At 42.2% G+C, this 18,241-nt stretch overlaps 2 protein-coding genes across 9 annotated transcripts in view; one reads left to right on the top strand and one right to left on the bottom strand.

Moving 5' to 3' along the window:
• The window catches only part of LOC110504679 (vascular endothelial growth factor A), a 25,895-nt gene extending 9,807 nt beyond the window's left edge, over positions 1-16,088 (bottom strand). Inside the window, exons 1-6 of one of the 6 annotated variants that reach the window (XM_036969968.1) lie at positions 15,557-15,694; positions 4,853-5,013; positions 4,371-4,488; positions 3,769-3,843; positions 1,765-3,598; positions 252-1,722 (exon numbers count right to left, since the gene is read on the bottom strand). In XM_036969968.1, the coding sequence (XP_036825863.1) occupies positions 252-329 (78 nt within the window). In that variant the 5' untranslated portion in view covers positions 330-1,722; positions 1,765-3,598; positions 3,769-3,843; ... (1 more) ...; positions 4,853-5,013; positions 15,557-15,694. Of the gene's footprint in view, positions 1-251; positions 3,599-3,768; positions 3,869-4,370; positions 4,489-4,852; positions 5,014-15,556; positions 15,695-16,010 lie in introns of those variants that run through there. The other 5 variants (XM_036969964.1, XM_036969966.1, XM_036969967.1 and 2 more) reach the window with 5 other exon arrangements.
• Positions 15,544-18,241, top strand: part of nudt22 (nudix (nucleoside diphosphate linked moiety X)-type motif 22) — a 3,753-nt gene continuing 1,055 nt past the window's right edge. Inside the window, exons 1-4 of one of the 3 annotated variants that reach the window (XM_021583438.2) lie at positions 15,544-15,681; positions 16,887-16,983; positions 17,103-17,832; positions 18,043-18,159. In XM_021583438.2, coding sequence (XP_021439113.2) covers positions 16,898-16,983; positions 17,103-17,832; positions 18,043-18,159 — 933 coding nt within the window. In that variant the 5' untranslated portion in view covers positions 15,544-15,681; positions 16,887-16,897. Of the gene's footprint in view, positions 15,682-16,105; positions 16,290-16,568; positions 16,799-16,886; positions 16,984-17,102; positions 17,833-18,042; positions 18,160-18,241 lie in introns of those variants that run through there. The other 2 variants (XM_021583437.2, XM_036969962.1) reach the window with 2 other exon arrangements.

Below are 18,241 nucleotides of genomic sequence, written 5' to 3'. Positions count from 1 at the left end.
ACAGAATTCTGTAAACCTTCATAAGCTCAGAGCGTCAATGACCGTGGGGGTAAGCTCCAAACACACAAGGATCAGTTCGAAACAAAGACGCTATACTGCTCCTAAAGTCACTGTATTCCCATCTTTATTTTCTCTTCAAATATACCACATGTTTTGTTGCATAATTCAGGCAAAGGAATAAAAAAATCTAAACTCCTGAGATTTCCATGCAAACAACTGTCTACCAGAGTGTAGTATGTCAGATAACTAACCTTAGCATGGGACGTGGGTATTCTGGAGAGCAAGAGGAACTGAAACATTCCTAGAATAACTTGAAGCATAATCCCCATTGTGCAGAACTCCAAAAAGCCTAATTTTCCGTAAATTAATTGATGATTTTCTTTTGTCTTTTCACTCCACTCAATCAATATTCAATCTGCAGTCCTTAGGTTCCATGTTATGGATTGACAGACCGGGTGGCATTCCCTTTCCGTTGGTTAAGAACGTGAAATATATTAATGTATACATACAAGTAATTATGAATCCGTCTATGGCAAATGAGTAGGCTAACACTCAAATGAGTGGCTTGAGATTGTAACTTAATTCATCAACAATTGCACCATGTATTTGGCTACAATATAACAATTTATAATCGAATGCCATCAATCGGCCAAATCATTCTTGGCAATCAAGCGCACACATGCATTTTGCATATTGACAAATAGCCTGCATATTGACAAATAGCCTAGTTTAATAAATCTCAGTCGTTCACGTTCAATTCAATACAGTTTGGTTGCATCTATTTTACTGAGAGTTGTGTGAACTTTGAATGATGGCCCCCAATATTCCAAAGCCAGAGGTTCGGGTATGTAAACCGGTTACATTCGCCCATTGTTGGCCAGAAACCCATGAAACGGTCCGTGGTTGAGCGTCAGTAGTAGCGTGACTACAGGTCCATTTTTATAGTCCCGATAAGATATTTTGCGATATTGTATCCTTGTCTCTAAAAACGTTTAAAAATGACAAAAAGCACTTATTTACGATCCAACACTAATGTCTTGAATCACAGAGGCTACGGTGCCGAACGCACATCTCATGACACTGCGCAGCCTATCCACAGCGGTGTCTCGGAGAAATAGCCTAGATGACGTTTCGTTGAAGACGCATGTGCCGCGGCGACTTATCCTTTTATCCTCTTTGATAATAACACATAGAAGTTAATGGTGCCAGAGCAGTTCACAAAGAGAAGGGTCCTTGACAGCGTCTCTTGGTCTGTTATGATTGGTTGCTAATGTCCTTTGCCCTTCAGATCACAATTAAAAGGCGCACTCCACTCGACGCACTCCGAATTCCGCGTAACCTTTGCACTGCCAACTTTTTCAAAATGACATGGACGCACCCGCGCACTGGACACAGGTGAACGTCGCCCTTCAATTCGTCATTCAGCAGGTCAATCAATAATTTACCACTCCACTTTCTCAGCCACATAATACATTTTATAATAACGATACATTAAAGGGGGTAATTTTATTGCACTAAGATCTCTTTATATCATTCACCCAAATCCACATCCAAGCTCTCACAGACAGACACATAAAACACACAGACCACTAACTGATCACCCCCAGTGAATTGATATTAATCATTTATTTGGTTGGAATAATACAACTACTTTAGGTCACAGTCAGAGGCTTACAAAACCTTGATCAGCAGCACTAGGTCACAGTCAGAGGCTTACAAAACCTTGATCAGCAGCACTAGGTCACAGTCAGAGGCTTACAAAACCTTGATCAGCAGCCCAGACCGTACAGTGAACCCTGTCTCCCATCAGTTTGTCTTTAAGTCGACAGAAGAGTCTCTGTCAGTTTGGTGTGTTTTGGTTATGAGGGGGCACTTGTGCACTACATAGGGGATGTCGGTATGCGGGGACCTGTTATCTCCTGTGGTTTCAGCTAAGGGCTTGAGAAACAACACAAGGCCATAGAGTCATTAACACACACTGCACCACTCGCTCACTCCCAAACCTGACAGGACATGCGAGCGTGGAATCAGGTGAGAAACAAATTCAAAATGAAACATTGGAGGTTGTTGGTTGAGATCAGAGGAACAGTGTTTACTAATTTATTCATCATTGCATGACTCCACGACACCGTGACGAGTTAAGGCTGTCATTAAACATCACTAAAACACAATCTGTGACTTATGGTAAGTGTCGGTTGGCCGTCACCACAGCAATAAATGAAATACATTTCTAATCTCAATAAATCTGCCTGCGTGGCACTTCAGTACTTTCCATAGTATAATTACCATTCCTAAAATGAATTCTTCAACATCAGAGAAGTGTACCATTAAATACCATTTTAAAAAGTCCTAATATGACTTCATTTTCAAAATGTCTCTTGATTCCATGTCATTTCAATGGCAAAGTATATAGAATATCTAAGGACAGTTGTTCCTCATCACATAACCAGGAAAAAGCAGAAGGCCCTAATTATGCATGTAGGTAACATTGTTAGGAAAAACTCCTGTCCCGAACAGTATATTTTTATGACTATTTGGGTCCACCATGGGCCCAGTAGCAGAGTCAAGAGATCCATGATATCATTGACACACAGAGCAATGACTGAATCCCAGTGGTTCAAGGGCAGCTGTGCAGAGCACCCCCTTTCTGTCATTAAGGGATTCTACCTGTGATTAAAGTCTTTACATTACGGAACCATAGGCTTACATTACGGAACCATAGACTTACATTACGGAACCATAGACTTACATTACGGAACCATAGACTTACATTACGGAACCATAGACTTACATTACGGAACCATAGACTTACATTACGGAACCATAGACTTACATTACGGAACCATAGACTTACATTACGGAACCATAGACTTACATTACGGAACCATAGACTTACATTACGGAACCATAGACTTACATTACGGAACCATAGACTTACATTACGGAACCATAGACTTACATTACGGAACACTGAAGTTTACAATATCTGGAATGCCCCATCTCAAGTGGGCAAATTCACACAGTCCCATGAATCTTGTTGAGACTGCCTCTGAACGGTCGTGGGGGAAACAGCATGTCACGGGTATGCAAACCAATTAGCAACTGGCTAACAGGAGTCTTGGTTCCATCCAATAGCGGAAGAGATGTGCTGCTAATGACCTACTGCTGTTAGTCTTGTGATACCAGACCAAACCTCCACAACGTATTCTCCGCCTGGAGAAACCTAGAATGGCTGTGGGGCGAGGCTTTACTGTGACAAAGACATGTACCCCATTAATGTTTCCGTTTCACCCAGGTATTACACACTTGTTTTTTAACTCCTTGGCTTAGTATCCAAGGTCCAAGCAAACGAGAGATGTGCACATCATCAACGTCTGCCACAAACCACTGAAAAAGTTAACTACTCCTAACTCAATCAACCGTTCACTCCCCTTCCTGAATGACTCCATTCCTCTTCCGATGTGTTCGGCCAAATCAATCCCCCTTGTTTTACCATGTGCTCGTATTCTACTAAACTCCTACTTGTTGCAAGTGATTTTGTATTTCTCCTGAGAATTCTGTCTGAGGAATCTCTGTCTGCTTCTTAAACCCGTTCACTCTGTGAATCAAAATGAAGAAATATATAAATCAGTTCCAGCCTCAGGTATTTCACACCAACAAATCATATTAATACATATTCCATGCAATGTTGATTATTACTACTACCCTAACTAGAACAGTGTAATAAGTTATAATACATGCAATATGTTTATAACTTCTTTCACACACCTTGCCCTCATTGTAGATCTGCTTGATGACCTGTTCTTCTCGTCCGTGAAGTTGTTATGGACAGACTCCTACTGTCTGTGTGACCGGAAGAGAGAGACACCTGTCAGACATCACAGACATACGCACAGCACACAGAGGAATATCGTTGGCAGTTGAATTGGCATTTTGATTATTATTCATGTTTTATTATTCTGTGCTAGTACAAATGTAAGTCATATACCAGGAAAAGTTGAATCTCTACAATCAACACAAGTGCTGCCAAGTCAACGTGCAAAAACACAGATTACCAGATCTATGACAGCATAACCTGGGTCTGAGCCAGGGGCACCTGTGCCTACAGACAGACAGTTATCTGAGTTTACAGGCTATTTAGTCTAGACTATGAATGAGTAACAAAATAGTAATAGCAGTAATAGGCAATTGTGACATTTTGGCACAGATGTTTGTCATAATTCAGAAATTCTTTAGGTTTAGGAGTGACAGATTACGTTCCTAGAATGTGACAAAATTACTGAATTAATTATTTAACTATGAGAGTGTACATACATACAGAATCAATGTCCAATCATCAATTTCACTCTGATCTTTCCCCATGATGTTACCTGAAGAGAAGCTCAGTCACATGATGAGCATACAGTAGCTAATTATTCTAAAGTTCATCTTCCTCCCCCACTCCTCAGGTTGACAGGGTTTGAACTGATCCTAGTAGCGCATACTCTCCTGAGAGAGAGAGAGACAGAGACAGAGAGACAGAGACAGAGAGACAGAGACAGAGAGAGGGAGAGCCAGAGAGAGGGAGACAGAGGGAGGGAGAGATACAGAGAGGGAGACAGAGAGAGGGGGAGACAGAGAGACAGAGAGAGGGAGGGAGAGAGCCAGAGAGAGGGAGACAGAGGGAGAGAGGGGGAGACAGAGAGGGAGACAGAGGGAGAGAGGGGGAGACAGAGAGAGAGAGGGGGAGACAGAGAGAGAAGAGTGAGAGAAACAGAGAGAGAGGGACAGAGAAATAAATAAAAGGTAAATAAAACTATTTTTAAAAGTGTGTATGAACTCTGGAGGGCTGTGTGTGTGTGTGGTTACATACCTGGGGTTGTGTGGAGGTGGGTCTGAAGGCCTGTCCCCCGGTAAAAGGGTGCTGTAGCCGCAGGTCGTACTCTCTCCGGGACACCTCCTTACTCAGCACCCTGTAGGCCTCGTTCAGCTCCACAAACTGGCCATGCAGCCCCGGGTTAGACAGGGCACTGTCTGGGTGCATTTGGTAGAGAGACAAGAAGCAGTGAGGATTACTGATGAAAAAAAAACAATAGACACCAGCACACTGTTGACTGCTCCCGCTGTTTCAGTCAGTGCTAGATGGATGTGTGCACACTACTTTCGAGGATTAGGACAAATCAGGGTTACTACAGAACCCAAGGTGTAAGCTAAGGTTGCAAATGGTTGAATTTCTAAGACCAAAACATGCCGGGGGACGGTGGTGTGTGAAGTGGTTTAAACTACAACTCTACCAAAGGACAAGACTATACCACGTGGAGCATTGGCTACACGGCTGGAAATGGTTAAACTTGAGACTATCGGTCCCTACAGAATAAGAACAAATCTTAGACGTATAATTACTAATCTGACACTAAAAATGACGTAAACCTAGGGCGAGAATAGACTACCGCCGAAGCACCTATTCTATGAGAACATTTCTGAATGGTACTTTGAAGTATCCATTCTAACCAGGAAAGACTGTGACTTCAATGAAAGTTAACCAGAGACTCTGATGAACCCTACAGCACGATCAAGTATTCCAACAGAGAAGACAATAACAACATACGGGCGTAAATATATATACACATTACATTTATTCTCGAATGAGTGGCCGTTCATGTGCAAAGGATTAGCATTTCAATTAATATAATTATAGACTGTGTGTAGTGAATCCATGTTGCCTTTCCCGCTCTTTCTCAGTCCACACCCCCTTCCCTTTGTCTACCAAGCCGTCATATTGGCTTAGCCCACTAGGGACTTTTCCATCATGGTTAGTAACCAATACCTACTATTTGTTTTTATGTATTTCTGTGATTATTTAGTTAGTTAGTAAAAAAATAATCAAGCAAATTTGTATATTGGTGATTCATAATTTATGCTAGGGTTTGTGGAGATAATCAATCATTTTTACGACGTTCAGATGAGACTGATAGAAGGTAAAGAATAATTAATGATTGACCGCTATTGATATAAAAGATCTTCAGATCTTTAAGAGTGGATTCGGAAGATAGCCACTCTATATAATCTAATGCTTCCGTGGTGCCCCGGATTCCTAATGAGTTAGTTATTGCCTGATTAATTTAATCAAATAATTCAAAGTTAGGTAATCGATTTGAAAATAGCATGTTATTTAATTTAATCACTGTAAAGACACGACAAATGTCTTGCTCGAGCTGTGTACACAACTGGTTCACCTAGAAATTACGTAAACCCAGGACGAGAACAGATTACCGCCGAAGCATCTATCCTATGAGAACATTTCTGAATGGTACTTTGAAGTATCCATTCTAACCACTCTGTCTATATGCTATGTCTTGCTTGTCCTATGTTGCTCTGCGTGTGCTCACTGCTCAATGATTGTCTATATTGTAATTGTTTTTAATAACCTGCCCAGGGACTGTGGTGTGCACTGTCCCTGTAAAAATAAAATAAACTCAAACTCAAACCTCTGCTGTGATGCTCACAGGCAATGTGTATTGGAAGAGATTTCTGAATGTTCTTCGCCCAGCATACACCCCTCCAACCAGACATGCTTTATCTACTCATTTGCTGGATACAGAGTTCAACAGAGTTCAAGGGGTCAAGCAAATCATAGAGAAAGCAGACTGTATTGCAATCATCTCTGATGGGTGGTCAACTGTTCGTGGGCAAGGAATAATTAACTACATCATCTCCACTCCTCAACCAGTATTCTACAAGAGCACAGACAAGGGACAACAGACACACCGGTCTCTACATTGCAGATGAGCTGAAGGCAGTCATCAATGACCTTGGGCCACAGAAGGTATTGCACAGGTGACAGACAATGTTGTGAAAATGAAGGCTGCTTGGTCTAAAGTGGAGGAGTCCTACCATCACATCACACCCATTGGCTGTGCTGCTCATACATTGAATCTGCTCCTCAAGGACACAATGGCACTGAAAACAATGGATACACTCTACAAGAGAGCCATGGAAATGGTTAGGTATGTGAAGGGTCATCAAGTTATAGCAGCAATCTACCTCACCAAACAAAGTGAGAAGAATAAGAGCACCACACTGAAGCTGCCCAGTAGCACCCGTTGGGGTGGCGTTGTCATCATGTTTGACAGTCTCCTGGAGGGGAAGGAGTCTCTCCAAGTAATGGCCATATCACAGTCTGCCGATATGGACAGCCCCATCAAGAGGATCCTCCTGGATTATGTATTTTGGGAGAGTGGTAAGCAGCCTGAAACTCCTAAAATCTATAGCAGTAGGCAATGCACGGACTGAGGGAGACGATGCCATCCTGTCTGATGTTCAGACTCTTGCAGATGTAAAAGAATAATTCTGTACTGCCCTGCCCACTTCACTGTTGCTCCAAGCAGAGGAAACTGCAGTTCTGAAATACATCAAAAAGCGTGAGGACTTCTGCCTGAAGCCCATCCATGCCACAGTGTACATGTTGGACCCCAAGTAATGCTGGCAAGAGCATCCTGTCTGGTGCACAGATCAACAAGGCCTATGGTGTCATCACTTCCGTGTCTCTACACTTCCGTGTCTACACTTCCAAGAAAGGGCTTTGGGATGGAGATGCACTATGGCAGTTGTGCCAACATATCTCATCAGCCACCTGGTGGAAGGGACTTTGTGGATCTGAGGCTCTTTCCCCTGTTGCATCCATCATCCACCAAATCCCACCAACATCAGCCACCTCAGAGCACAACTGGTCCTTGTTTGGGAACGGGAACACACAGGGGAACACACACGGGCACACACACACACGGGAACACACGGGAACACACACACGGGAACACACGGGAACACACACACACGGGAACACACACACACGGGAACACACACACATGGGAACATACGGGAACACACACACGGGAACACACACGAACACACGGGAACACACACACACACGGGAACACACACACACGGGAACACACACACACACGGGAACACACACACACGGGAACACACACACACGGGAACACACACACACGGGAACACACACACAGGAACACACACACACAGGAACACACACACACGGGAACACACACACACACGGGAACACACACAAACACGGGAACACAAGGGCACACACGGGAACACACACACACACACACACGGGAACACACACACACACACACGGGAACACACACACACGGGAACACACACGGGAACACACACACACGGGAACACACACACACACACACGGGAACACACACACACGGGAACACACACACACACAGGAACACACACACACAGGAACACACACGGGCACACACACACACGGGCACACACACACACGGGCACACACACACACACGGGCACACCAGGCTGACTAATACAAGGGTTGAAAAATTGGTGGGCATCTGGGCAAAATTGAGGCTTTTTGAGCCTGACAATGAGCCATCCTCAACAAGGTTGAAAAGTGACAGTGAAGATGAGGCCTCAGAGTCTGATGTTCAAGAGGTGGACATTAAGGGGGTTCAGGGAGAAGACAAGGAAGCCTGAGAGGAAGACAACCAAAGCTTTAGTTTCAAGACTATCATTTTACAGATGTATTTTTAAAAGGTTTTTGGGAGATGCGATGGATCATTGAGGATCATTCAGTATTCCCATTATTTTGTTGTTCAGTGAAATCATCCCATGTGAAGAGTCCACTCATTTAATTAAAGTTAAATTCTTAACAAATGTTTTATATATTTTTTCTATTGGAAGGATTTAATCATTTGCAATTATATTTACTTAAGGTAAAAGGTTTGTTTGTCTCCATATGATATGGTAAATATATCCAATAGAAAAAATATCTACATTTAAAATGGTATTAATATTCATTTGCATATATTCCTGTTAATTCCCACGGAAAGTTTCCACCTTGGACTATTCCCCAAAATGTGCAACCCTACTGGGGGTGCTTTGCTGGTGACACGGAGGGTGATTTATTTAAAATTCAAGGCACACTTACCCAGTATGGCTACCACAGCATTCTGCAGCGATACGCCATTCCATCTGGTTTGCGCTTAGTGGGACTGTCATTTGTTTTTCAACAGGACAAAGACCCAACACACCTCTAGGCTGTGTAAGGGCGATTTGACCAAGAAGGAGAGTGATGGAGTGCTGCATCAGATGACCTGGCCTCCACAATCACCCAACCTCAATCCAATTGAGATGATTTGGGATGAGTTGGACCGCAGAGTGAAGAAAAAGCAACCAACAAGTGCTCAGCATATATGGGAAGTCCTTCAAGACTGTTGGAAAAGCATCGCAGGTGAAGCTAGTTGTGAGAATACCAAGAGTGTGCAAAGCTGTCATCAAGGCAAAGGGTGTCTACTTTGAAGAATCTGAAATATATTTTGTTTAACACTTTTTGGGCTACTACATGATTCCATGTGTGTTATTTCATCGTTTTGATGTCTTCACTATTACTGTACAATGTAGAAAATAGTCAACATAAAGAAAAACCCTTAATTGAGTAGGTGTGTACAAACTTTTGACTGGTGCTGTATATTAACAGTTGAAGTCAGAAGTTTACATAAACTAGTTTTAATGACTCCAACCTAAGTGTTTCAACCATTCCATAAATGTCTTGTTAACAAACTATAGTTTTGGCAAATCGGTTAGGACATCTACTTTGTGCATGACACAAGTCATTTTTACAACCATTTACAGACCGATTATTTCACTTAATCACAATTCCGGTGGCTCAGAAGTTTACATACACTAAATTGACTGTTCCTTTAAACAGCTTGGAAAATTCCAGAAAATTATGTCATGGCTTTAGAAGCTTCTGATAGGCTAATTGACATCATTGGAGTCAATTAGAGGTGTACCTGTGGCTGTATTTCAAGGCCTACCTTCAAACTCAGTGACTCTTTGCTTGACATCATGATAAAATCAAATCAAAAGAAAACCACCAAGACCTCAGTAAAGAAATTGTAGACCTCCACAAGTCTGGTTCATTCTTGGGAGCAATTTCCAAACGCCTGAAGGTACCACGTTAATCAATACAAACAATAGTACGCAAGTATAAACACCATGGGACCACGCAGCGGTCATACCGCTCAGGAAGGAGACGCATTCTGTCTCCTAGAGATGAACGTACTTTGGTGCGAAAAGTGCAAATCAATCCCAGAACAACAGCAAAGGAACTTGTGAAGATGCTGGAGGAAACAGGTACAAAATTATCTATATCCACAGGAAAACAAGTTCTATATCGACATAACCTGAAAGGCCGATCAGCAAAGAAGAAGCCACTTCTCCAAAACCGCCATAAAAAAGCCAGACTACGGTTTGCAACTGCACATGGGGACAAAAATCTTACTTTTTGGAGAAATGTCCTCTGGTCTGATGAAACAAAAATATAACTTTTTGGCCATAATGACCATCGTTATGTTTGGAGGAAAAAGGGGGAAGCTTGCAAGCCGAGGAACACCATCCCAACCATGAAGCATGGGGGTGGCAGAATCATGTTGTGGGGGTGCTTTGCTGCAGGAGGTTCTAGTGCACTTCACAAAATAGATGGCATCATGAGAAAAAAATTACATGGCTATATTGAAGCAACATCTCAAGACATCAATCAGGAAGTTAAAGTTTGGTCGCAAATGGGTCTTCCAAATGGACAATGACCCCAAGCATACTTCCAAAGTTGTGGCAAAATGGCTTAAGGACAACAAAGTCAAGGTATTGGAGTGGCCATCACAAAGCCCTGACCTCAATCCCATAGAACACTTGTGGGCAGAACTGAAAAAGCAAGTGCGGGCAAGGAGGCCTACAAACCTGACTCCGTTACACCAGCTCTGTCAGGAGGAATGGGCCAAAACTCACCCAACTTATTGTGGGAAGCTTGTGGAAGGCTACCCGAAACGTTTGACTCAAGTTAAAGAATTTAAAGGCAATGCTACCAAATACTAATTTAGTGTATGTAAACTTCTGACCCACTGGGAATGAGATTAAAGAAATAAAAGCTGAAATAAATCATTCTCTCTAGTATTATGCTGACATTTCACATAGTTAAAATAAAGTAGTGATCCTAACTGACCTAAGATGGAATTTCTACTCGGATTAAATGTCAGGAATTGTGGAAAAACTGAGTTTAAATGTATTTGGCTGTAGGTGTATGTAAACTTCCGACTTCAACTGCAGATATTTATTTTTGCATGTTAATTTGGCTTTAATACGTGTCACATTTCAGTTTGCAAACAAGGTAAAAAAAATGTTTATAAATCACTGAGTTAATAAAGCCGCACACAAACATGGTCGCCCTTTTGCTTTCTTAAGGCAGCTCGAACATGCAGGTGTTCCAGCCTAGCTCAGTGCTTTCTGTGGTGGTGGGACAGCCCGCGGAAAATACGGAGCGTAGGGGTTGGTAATGTTTTTTAGTTGCGCTGTGATTGGCTCAGTGTTCTGTCACTCATGGGGACACCACGTCACTGAAAAATCTACGGGAGAGCTCAAAAATTCAAGCCCCTTGGGTGCTTCCATAGAGTTACATTAGAATTGCCCATCCAAGAAGGCTCAAGGTCATTGGCCACAGATTAAATGACATAAAATCATATTATATCTACCGTAGCTTTGATTGGACTGATCAAACTTAGCTAGCAAGCTAGCAGTCATTATCATGAATCAAATTGACAATCTACCGGCAAATCACTTTCAAACCTTGTCATATGAAGATAAAACACAATACAGATACAAATGTATCGGTGTTCATAAATATTACACAACAAGTTGGAAATCGCAAATACAACAATGAGTGGTTTGGAAGGAATCAGTGGCTAACTGCAAGCGTTGCAAAGCAATCACTAGCCTGCTATTCAGTGGAGTGGGTGTGTGGTCCAAGTCTGGGCTTAAGGGTCTCTTTTCCAAGCTTAAAATAATAAACATTCAACACCGGTCATAATGTCAATCCAGCATGACTTCTGTCGTGTTCAAAACAACTGGAAACTCGAAAATCTCAGACTTCAGTGAACTCAAGACAACTGTGAACTTAAATGGTCATCCAACTCAGAATGACCTCTTTTTAGAGCTCCGACCTGAAGATTCCTGATTCGACCTTGTTTTTTTCAGTTCCCGGTTTTCTTGAAAGCGCCATAAATCCAGAGAATGCCAGACTTTGATGCAAAAATTTGCACATAAGGACCGCCGTGCCACCTTCCTGTTCAAGTGAGCACAGCACAACAAGGTGAGTCCAAAAAAGTATTGTATGCTGCTGCATAAATTACGTAATATGCCAGGGAGATATGTATGCTGTAGCTAAGAAAGTAATACTAAGTGTATGGTGTGTAGTAAGCGGTTAGTAGCCTTACCCTAATCATTTGGTCCCTTTTTCCCTCCTAACTTAGCCTACTGTTCTGACTTGGTGGTGCACATGTAGCCTGTAGCCTGTTTTAGAGAAATGTCATCATTGAATATTGTAAGAGGTTTTATTGTCTGCTTATATGCCCCCTTTATTTATCCTACAGTTCTGACTTGGTGTACAGGGATAATACTGTAAGAATGGCCCATGTTCTGAATTCTGTTGCTGTACATTTCAAAAGTGCTGAACCAATAGTTATATTGACTACGTCCGTCCTAGCTCGCTCATTAATGTCTTAATCAAAATGACGGATTGCCTCTTATCCGCTCGTCGTCCCTTATGCCATAATTTGTACATCTTAACTGTCAGTATAAACCACATTTGTTCAAGCAAGTCAGCCATATCAGCAGTTTTTTTTTAAAGGCAGTAAATGTTTAAAAGGCTGAATTAACCGTTTGTCGCTGCCAGACAAGGCTCCGCTGATAGCCTGGTGTAGCCGTGGTAAGGATTCACTCCATGGTGCTGAAAAGAAATATCTGCTGTTGGGACAGCTTTCTGTAGGCCCTAACAGTTTGTGGGCACCGTTTGTCACTGTTATAGTGCAATTAATATATTGTTTAGTGTTGTGTCCTGTAGTGCCTTTGCTGGCACGCATCGAAGAAAAAATGCGGAGTTTTCCCCACCAAAACTTACATGCTAAAACTGCCACTGCTCATATATATACTGGTAAACATACTGTACAGCCCTGTTAACATAGAGATCCGCACAACACCAAAATATAATATACATGAACACCGTGGGAATGCCATGTTGGAAGAAGGTAGAAAAATACTGTGCAAGAGTGCACTCGTGTGGTTGGACAGAGATGCTGCAATATAAACCATCATGCAGCAAACCCTAAATCTGTGCTGCTTGAACTGTGCCTTTCCTACATTTACTAAGTATATTAAGCTTTTAAATGGCAGACTAGGAGATTGTCGTACCTTTTTTGATTTGTCAAAAAATGCATTCTTTATTTGCTCCAGTGAGGCATCAGGTTTTACACCAAGAAGGTTGTAATAATTTACTGCCACTAATTAAACAGAATGACCACACAGTGCTGGGATCACAGGCCTGGACTGGCAAGCTTTTAACAACTGAGGAATCATTGTGTAAGACAAATCAGAAAGGCTAAATCAGATTATTATGTAACCGCTTATTCAGATTGTAATGGGAACCTGGCAAAATTGTAATGGCAAAATTCTGGAAAACTGTCAAATCTCTTAAGGGTTCTACTTCCTCCTCTCTGCCACAACAAATTAATTCAGACACTGGCCTCATTACGGGGAAAAAATTACATCATTGATGCATTTTATCACCATTTTATTTCAGCGGGCTATCTCTTTGAAAGAACTTCTAAGCCTATTCACAATGATATTGGGCTGGATGCTGATAGTGTAAACTTTCTGCACGATCACAGAAATTATAGTTGGTACAGCTTTTCTTTTAGGCTATTTACAGAAAAAGGAGACCTGGATGCTTTGTGGGCAATAGACAACAAGAGATCCACAGAGGCTAACCAATTGAATCCAGGTCTGCCTATCATTGTTGGCTCAATAACTCACATTTTTTATTTAACATTGTTATCAGGAAATATTCCAAAAGTATGGAAATCAGCTCTTGTGCAGCCACTCCATATGGACGGGGATAGTAGTGATCTTCATCATTATCACCCCATTTCAAGGATTCCTTGTCTAGCTAAGATTCTTGAAACCTTGGTAAATGTACAACTTTGCTAATTATTATCTGAATTTTTTAAATTTGGAATGTAAACCAATCAGGGTTTAGGCCTGGACATACCACTATTACATCAACCACTTTAGTTGTTCATGATCTTGTCAATTGCTTTAGACACTAAAATGAAATGTGCTGCTTTGTTTGTGGACCTGTCAAAGGCTTTTGATACTGTTGAGCATGCTATTTTACTGAATAAGTTGTCCTCAATAGGCCTGAGCTCTGACGCCTGTTCTTGGTTTCATGATTATCTTAATGACAGAACTCAGACCATCGTGATTGATGGGGTTAAGTCTAAACTTCTTGAAGTACATGAAGATGTACCACAGAGGTCGATTTTGGGACCTTTTCTCTTCCCTATTTATATAAACACCATTGGTCAATCTGTTAAAAATTGTGAACTTAATCTTTATGCGGATGATACTATTATGTATGCTACTTCCCCAACTGTTGATCTGGCTGTGCTAAAACTACAGTCAGATTTTATAGCTATGCAGAAATCCCTTGCTGGTTTAAAACTTGTGCTTAATACGGGCAAAGCGAAATACATGTTGTTTTCAAACTCTCATAAGAATGTTTCAGATGAACTACATGTTCACTCATTAGATGGTTCTCCAATCGAAAGTGTTCCCACATATAAATACTGAGGCATTTGGATTGATGTGTATTTGACATTTAAAAAAACATATATACTGAACAAAAATATAAACACAACATGTAAAGTGTTGGTCACATGTTTCATGAGCTGAAATAAAAGATGTTCCATAGGCACAAACACGTATTTCTCTAAAATGTTGTGCACAAATTTGTTTACATCCCTGTTAGTCAGAATTTCTCCTATACCAAGATAATCCATTCACCTGACAGGTGTGGAATATCAAGAAGCTTATAAAACAGCATGATCATTACACAGATGCACCTTGTGCTGGAGTCAATAAATTACAACTACAAAATGTGTAGTTGTCATACAACGCCACAGATGTCTCAAATTGAGGGAGCTGCAATTAGCATGCTGACTGCAGGAATGTCCACCAGAGCGGTTGGCAGAGAATTTCATGTTAATTTCTGTAACATAAGCTGCCTCCAAATTCGTTTTAGGGAATTTGGCAGTACATCCAACCAGCCTCACAACCGTGTATTAGATCCTGTGGGCGAGCGGTTTGCCGATGTCAACATTGTAAACAGAGTGCCATTTTGAATGCACACAAATACCGAGACGAGATCCAGAGGCCCATTGTGAGATGCATATCTGTATTCCCAGTCATGAGAAATCCATCGATTAGGGCCTAATGAATGTATTTCAATTTCCTCATTAAATTGTTGCATGTTAAGTTTATATTTTTGTTCAGTATTAGCGGTGGCTATAAGCTTGCTAGCTAACTCGACTAAAGACACTGGGCTAAGCTTGTGACCTATGATGTCACGTGGCAAAACAAGTATTTGAACAACAAAAAAGCAATGGTGAATTGCAAGGGTAGAGAAGCATAGACGTACCGAAATGTTGTACTTTCTTCGCATCATAACAAATATACTGGGGATTGTGCTGGGGTGTAATCATTATACCGATTCTGTTGCGTTTACGCCAAACGCAAACTATAGTTTATATTGAACAAATTCAGGTAAGTCCCTCCCCATTTCGTTCCGTTTGCAACTGAAAACAAAATATATGTTCTTAGTGGACACATTCAGAACGTTAGCGCACAGTTTCACTCCTTTTCAGATCGTTTATTCCATACTGAACACGACCACACACCACTGCACGTTTTGGGGTTAACCCTTCCTTGTCTTTCTATTCTCTACAAGATAATGCCTCATTGTTTCTCTTCTGGCTAATAACAACAAATACGCACATTTAATGCATTTCACACACTTTTGAGTTTTTCTTCAACACCCCAAAATAGTATTTTACTCATCAATGCATTCACAGCAGTTTACTTCATGTACTCACCAACCTCATGCCTCCTCCAATCAGCTGTAGAAGTGGGCGGTGCTGACCTGATTGTTATCACTCGTCCACTAAATCACTTCCTGGACTTTTAAGACCACATATTTTGTCAGTTACTAGTATCTTTGCATTTATGTCTCTCAGCGACCAATTTTTAAATATGTTTCTAACTTTACCAAACGCTCGAGGCTTTGGTTCAGTCAGAGTCCATTCCATAAAAGTAATCTATATGTTCGTTAGGGCTTGACTTGTTTATGCTATAGCAGTGGAAAGAAGCTATTGGTAAGGATCAATCTTTCAAACTATAGCCGTGTTTGTGTCATTGATAAATTAGCTTGTCAGAACAAGGTGCTGGGTTCAAACGGTCAAACTAACTTTAGCGAGAAGCTGATTGAACTAGCTAGCTACTAGCCCAAGATGTACTCTTACGGAGCCTAACGTTACTCCTTGGGTGCCAGAGCCAGTATACCTCTGAAAATAACCTAGAAGGTCCTTGGACTTAAGAAGTAACGTTAGGCTCCGTAAGAGTACATCTTTGGCTAGTAGCTAGCTAGTTCAATCAGTTTCTCGCTAAAGTTAGTTTGACCGTTTGGTCCCGGCACTTTGTTAGTGACAAGCTAATTTATCAATGACTTATGTTGCTAGAAATGTACCATTATTGGGAATTCACGTTTAGATGGAGTATTTGGCTGTTTTGACTTTGAGAGCCACTTCGCCCTTTAAACAGAACATGTAAGGTCCTTGGACTGTAAGGAGTAACGTTAGACTCCTTTAGTCCAATATTGGGCTAGGTAAAACTATCCTTCCTCAATTTGAAAATTATCTTCATTTATTCTACACAAACATGAGAGCTGATTTATATGATTCCGATTTGATCAGGCTTAATCAGAATGGATCCTGAGGTATCTGTGCTGTTGAACTGCACTGCCTGGGGAGGACTCCTGGAACCACAAGTGCAGGTGGAGCTTTCTGCCAGGTAAATTCAGAATTCATTACTTTCAATCGATAGTTGGTTGTTAGACTACTTCTAACTATAAAACCAGTTATCAAACACAATGAATCTATTGTCCTCTCACTCCATCTCTCTCTCTCAAGGTTTAACCGTCAGACAGAGCCAGCACTGGAGAGTCACATAGAGGAGGTGTGGACAGAGAGGGTGACCATGGAGCCATGGCTTTTCAATGGGGCCAAATTCAGGCTGCACTCTTTCAGTCTGGCCTCACCCCAGCCCTCCTGTCCACCTACACCCCAGCCTCCCTGCATGAATGGAGAAGGAGACAGAGATGGAAGGCAATGTAGCATTCAGGAGGAAGAGGGCCAACACGAGACAAAGGGGAACGCGGATTCTGAAAGAGCAGAGGTGCTCAGGCACCAAATAGACAGAGTCATAGGCGAACGACAGCATAATGATAAGGATTTGAGTAGCTATAAGCAGAGGGAAGGGAACCTCAGAGACATGCAAACCTCCACCCCAGGGTGCAGAGACCAACATCCTGCTGTGGGAAGCAGTGCAGCAGAAGCTCAACCCTTCCCACAGAGTGATGTGGGTGGGAAGGGTGAGGGGGCCACTCCCATCCTGACCCTGAGGTTGGGCCTGACCTGCTATAGGGACTTCCTGGGCACCAACTGGTCTCAGAGAGCAAGGAAGCTACGCCAGCGTGCGGAGGTGGAGTATGGGGATCCTCTGGCGCTATTGGCCCAGCCGCTGGGGGTGGGTGGGGTCTTGTGTACGGCTGACAGACAGGTGGTGCTGATCAGGAGGAGCCAGCAAGTGGCGGAGGCAAGGGGGCTGCTGGACATCCCTGGGGGGCACCCAGAACCAAAGGTGAGACGGGAGAAAGAGGTTGAAAGTTAAACCAACACTGTATGAAATGTGGTATTGTATCCTCCATACTTGTGAGGTTGGTTGGATTAAGTTTTGACACTTATTCAAAACGACTGTTGAACTGCATTCTATTTCCAGTGTTTGCCATACTTATGGCAACTTACTTATGGTATCTAATTACCTTTGCTGCCTCCTCCCCCTTTCCCCCAGGCTGTGTTTGAAGGCCTCGATGAGGAGGACAGGATCAGGGTGGAGATGCTGCAGTGGAGGGAGGAGGCTGTGGTCAGAGAGCTGTTCTCTTCTGTGTGCGCTGAGATCAGAGACGAGGTGAGACAAAGAAACATAGCTGCTGGCCATGAGACTGAGTGGTCAAGGACAGTCTGTTTGTTTATCCCCTTTCTTTCTCTCA

The sequence above is a fragment of the Oncorhynchus mykiss genome, chromosome 31 (assembly GCF_013265735.2).
Source record: "Oncorhynchus mykiss isolate Arlee chromosome 31, USDA_OmykA_1.1, whole genome shotgun sequence".
Classification (NCBI taxonomy): Eukaryota; Metazoa; Chordata; class Actinopteri; order Salmoniformes; family Salmonidae; genus Oncorhynchus; species Oncorhynchus mykiss.
This window is presented reverse-complemented; position numbering and strand designations above follow the sequence as displayed.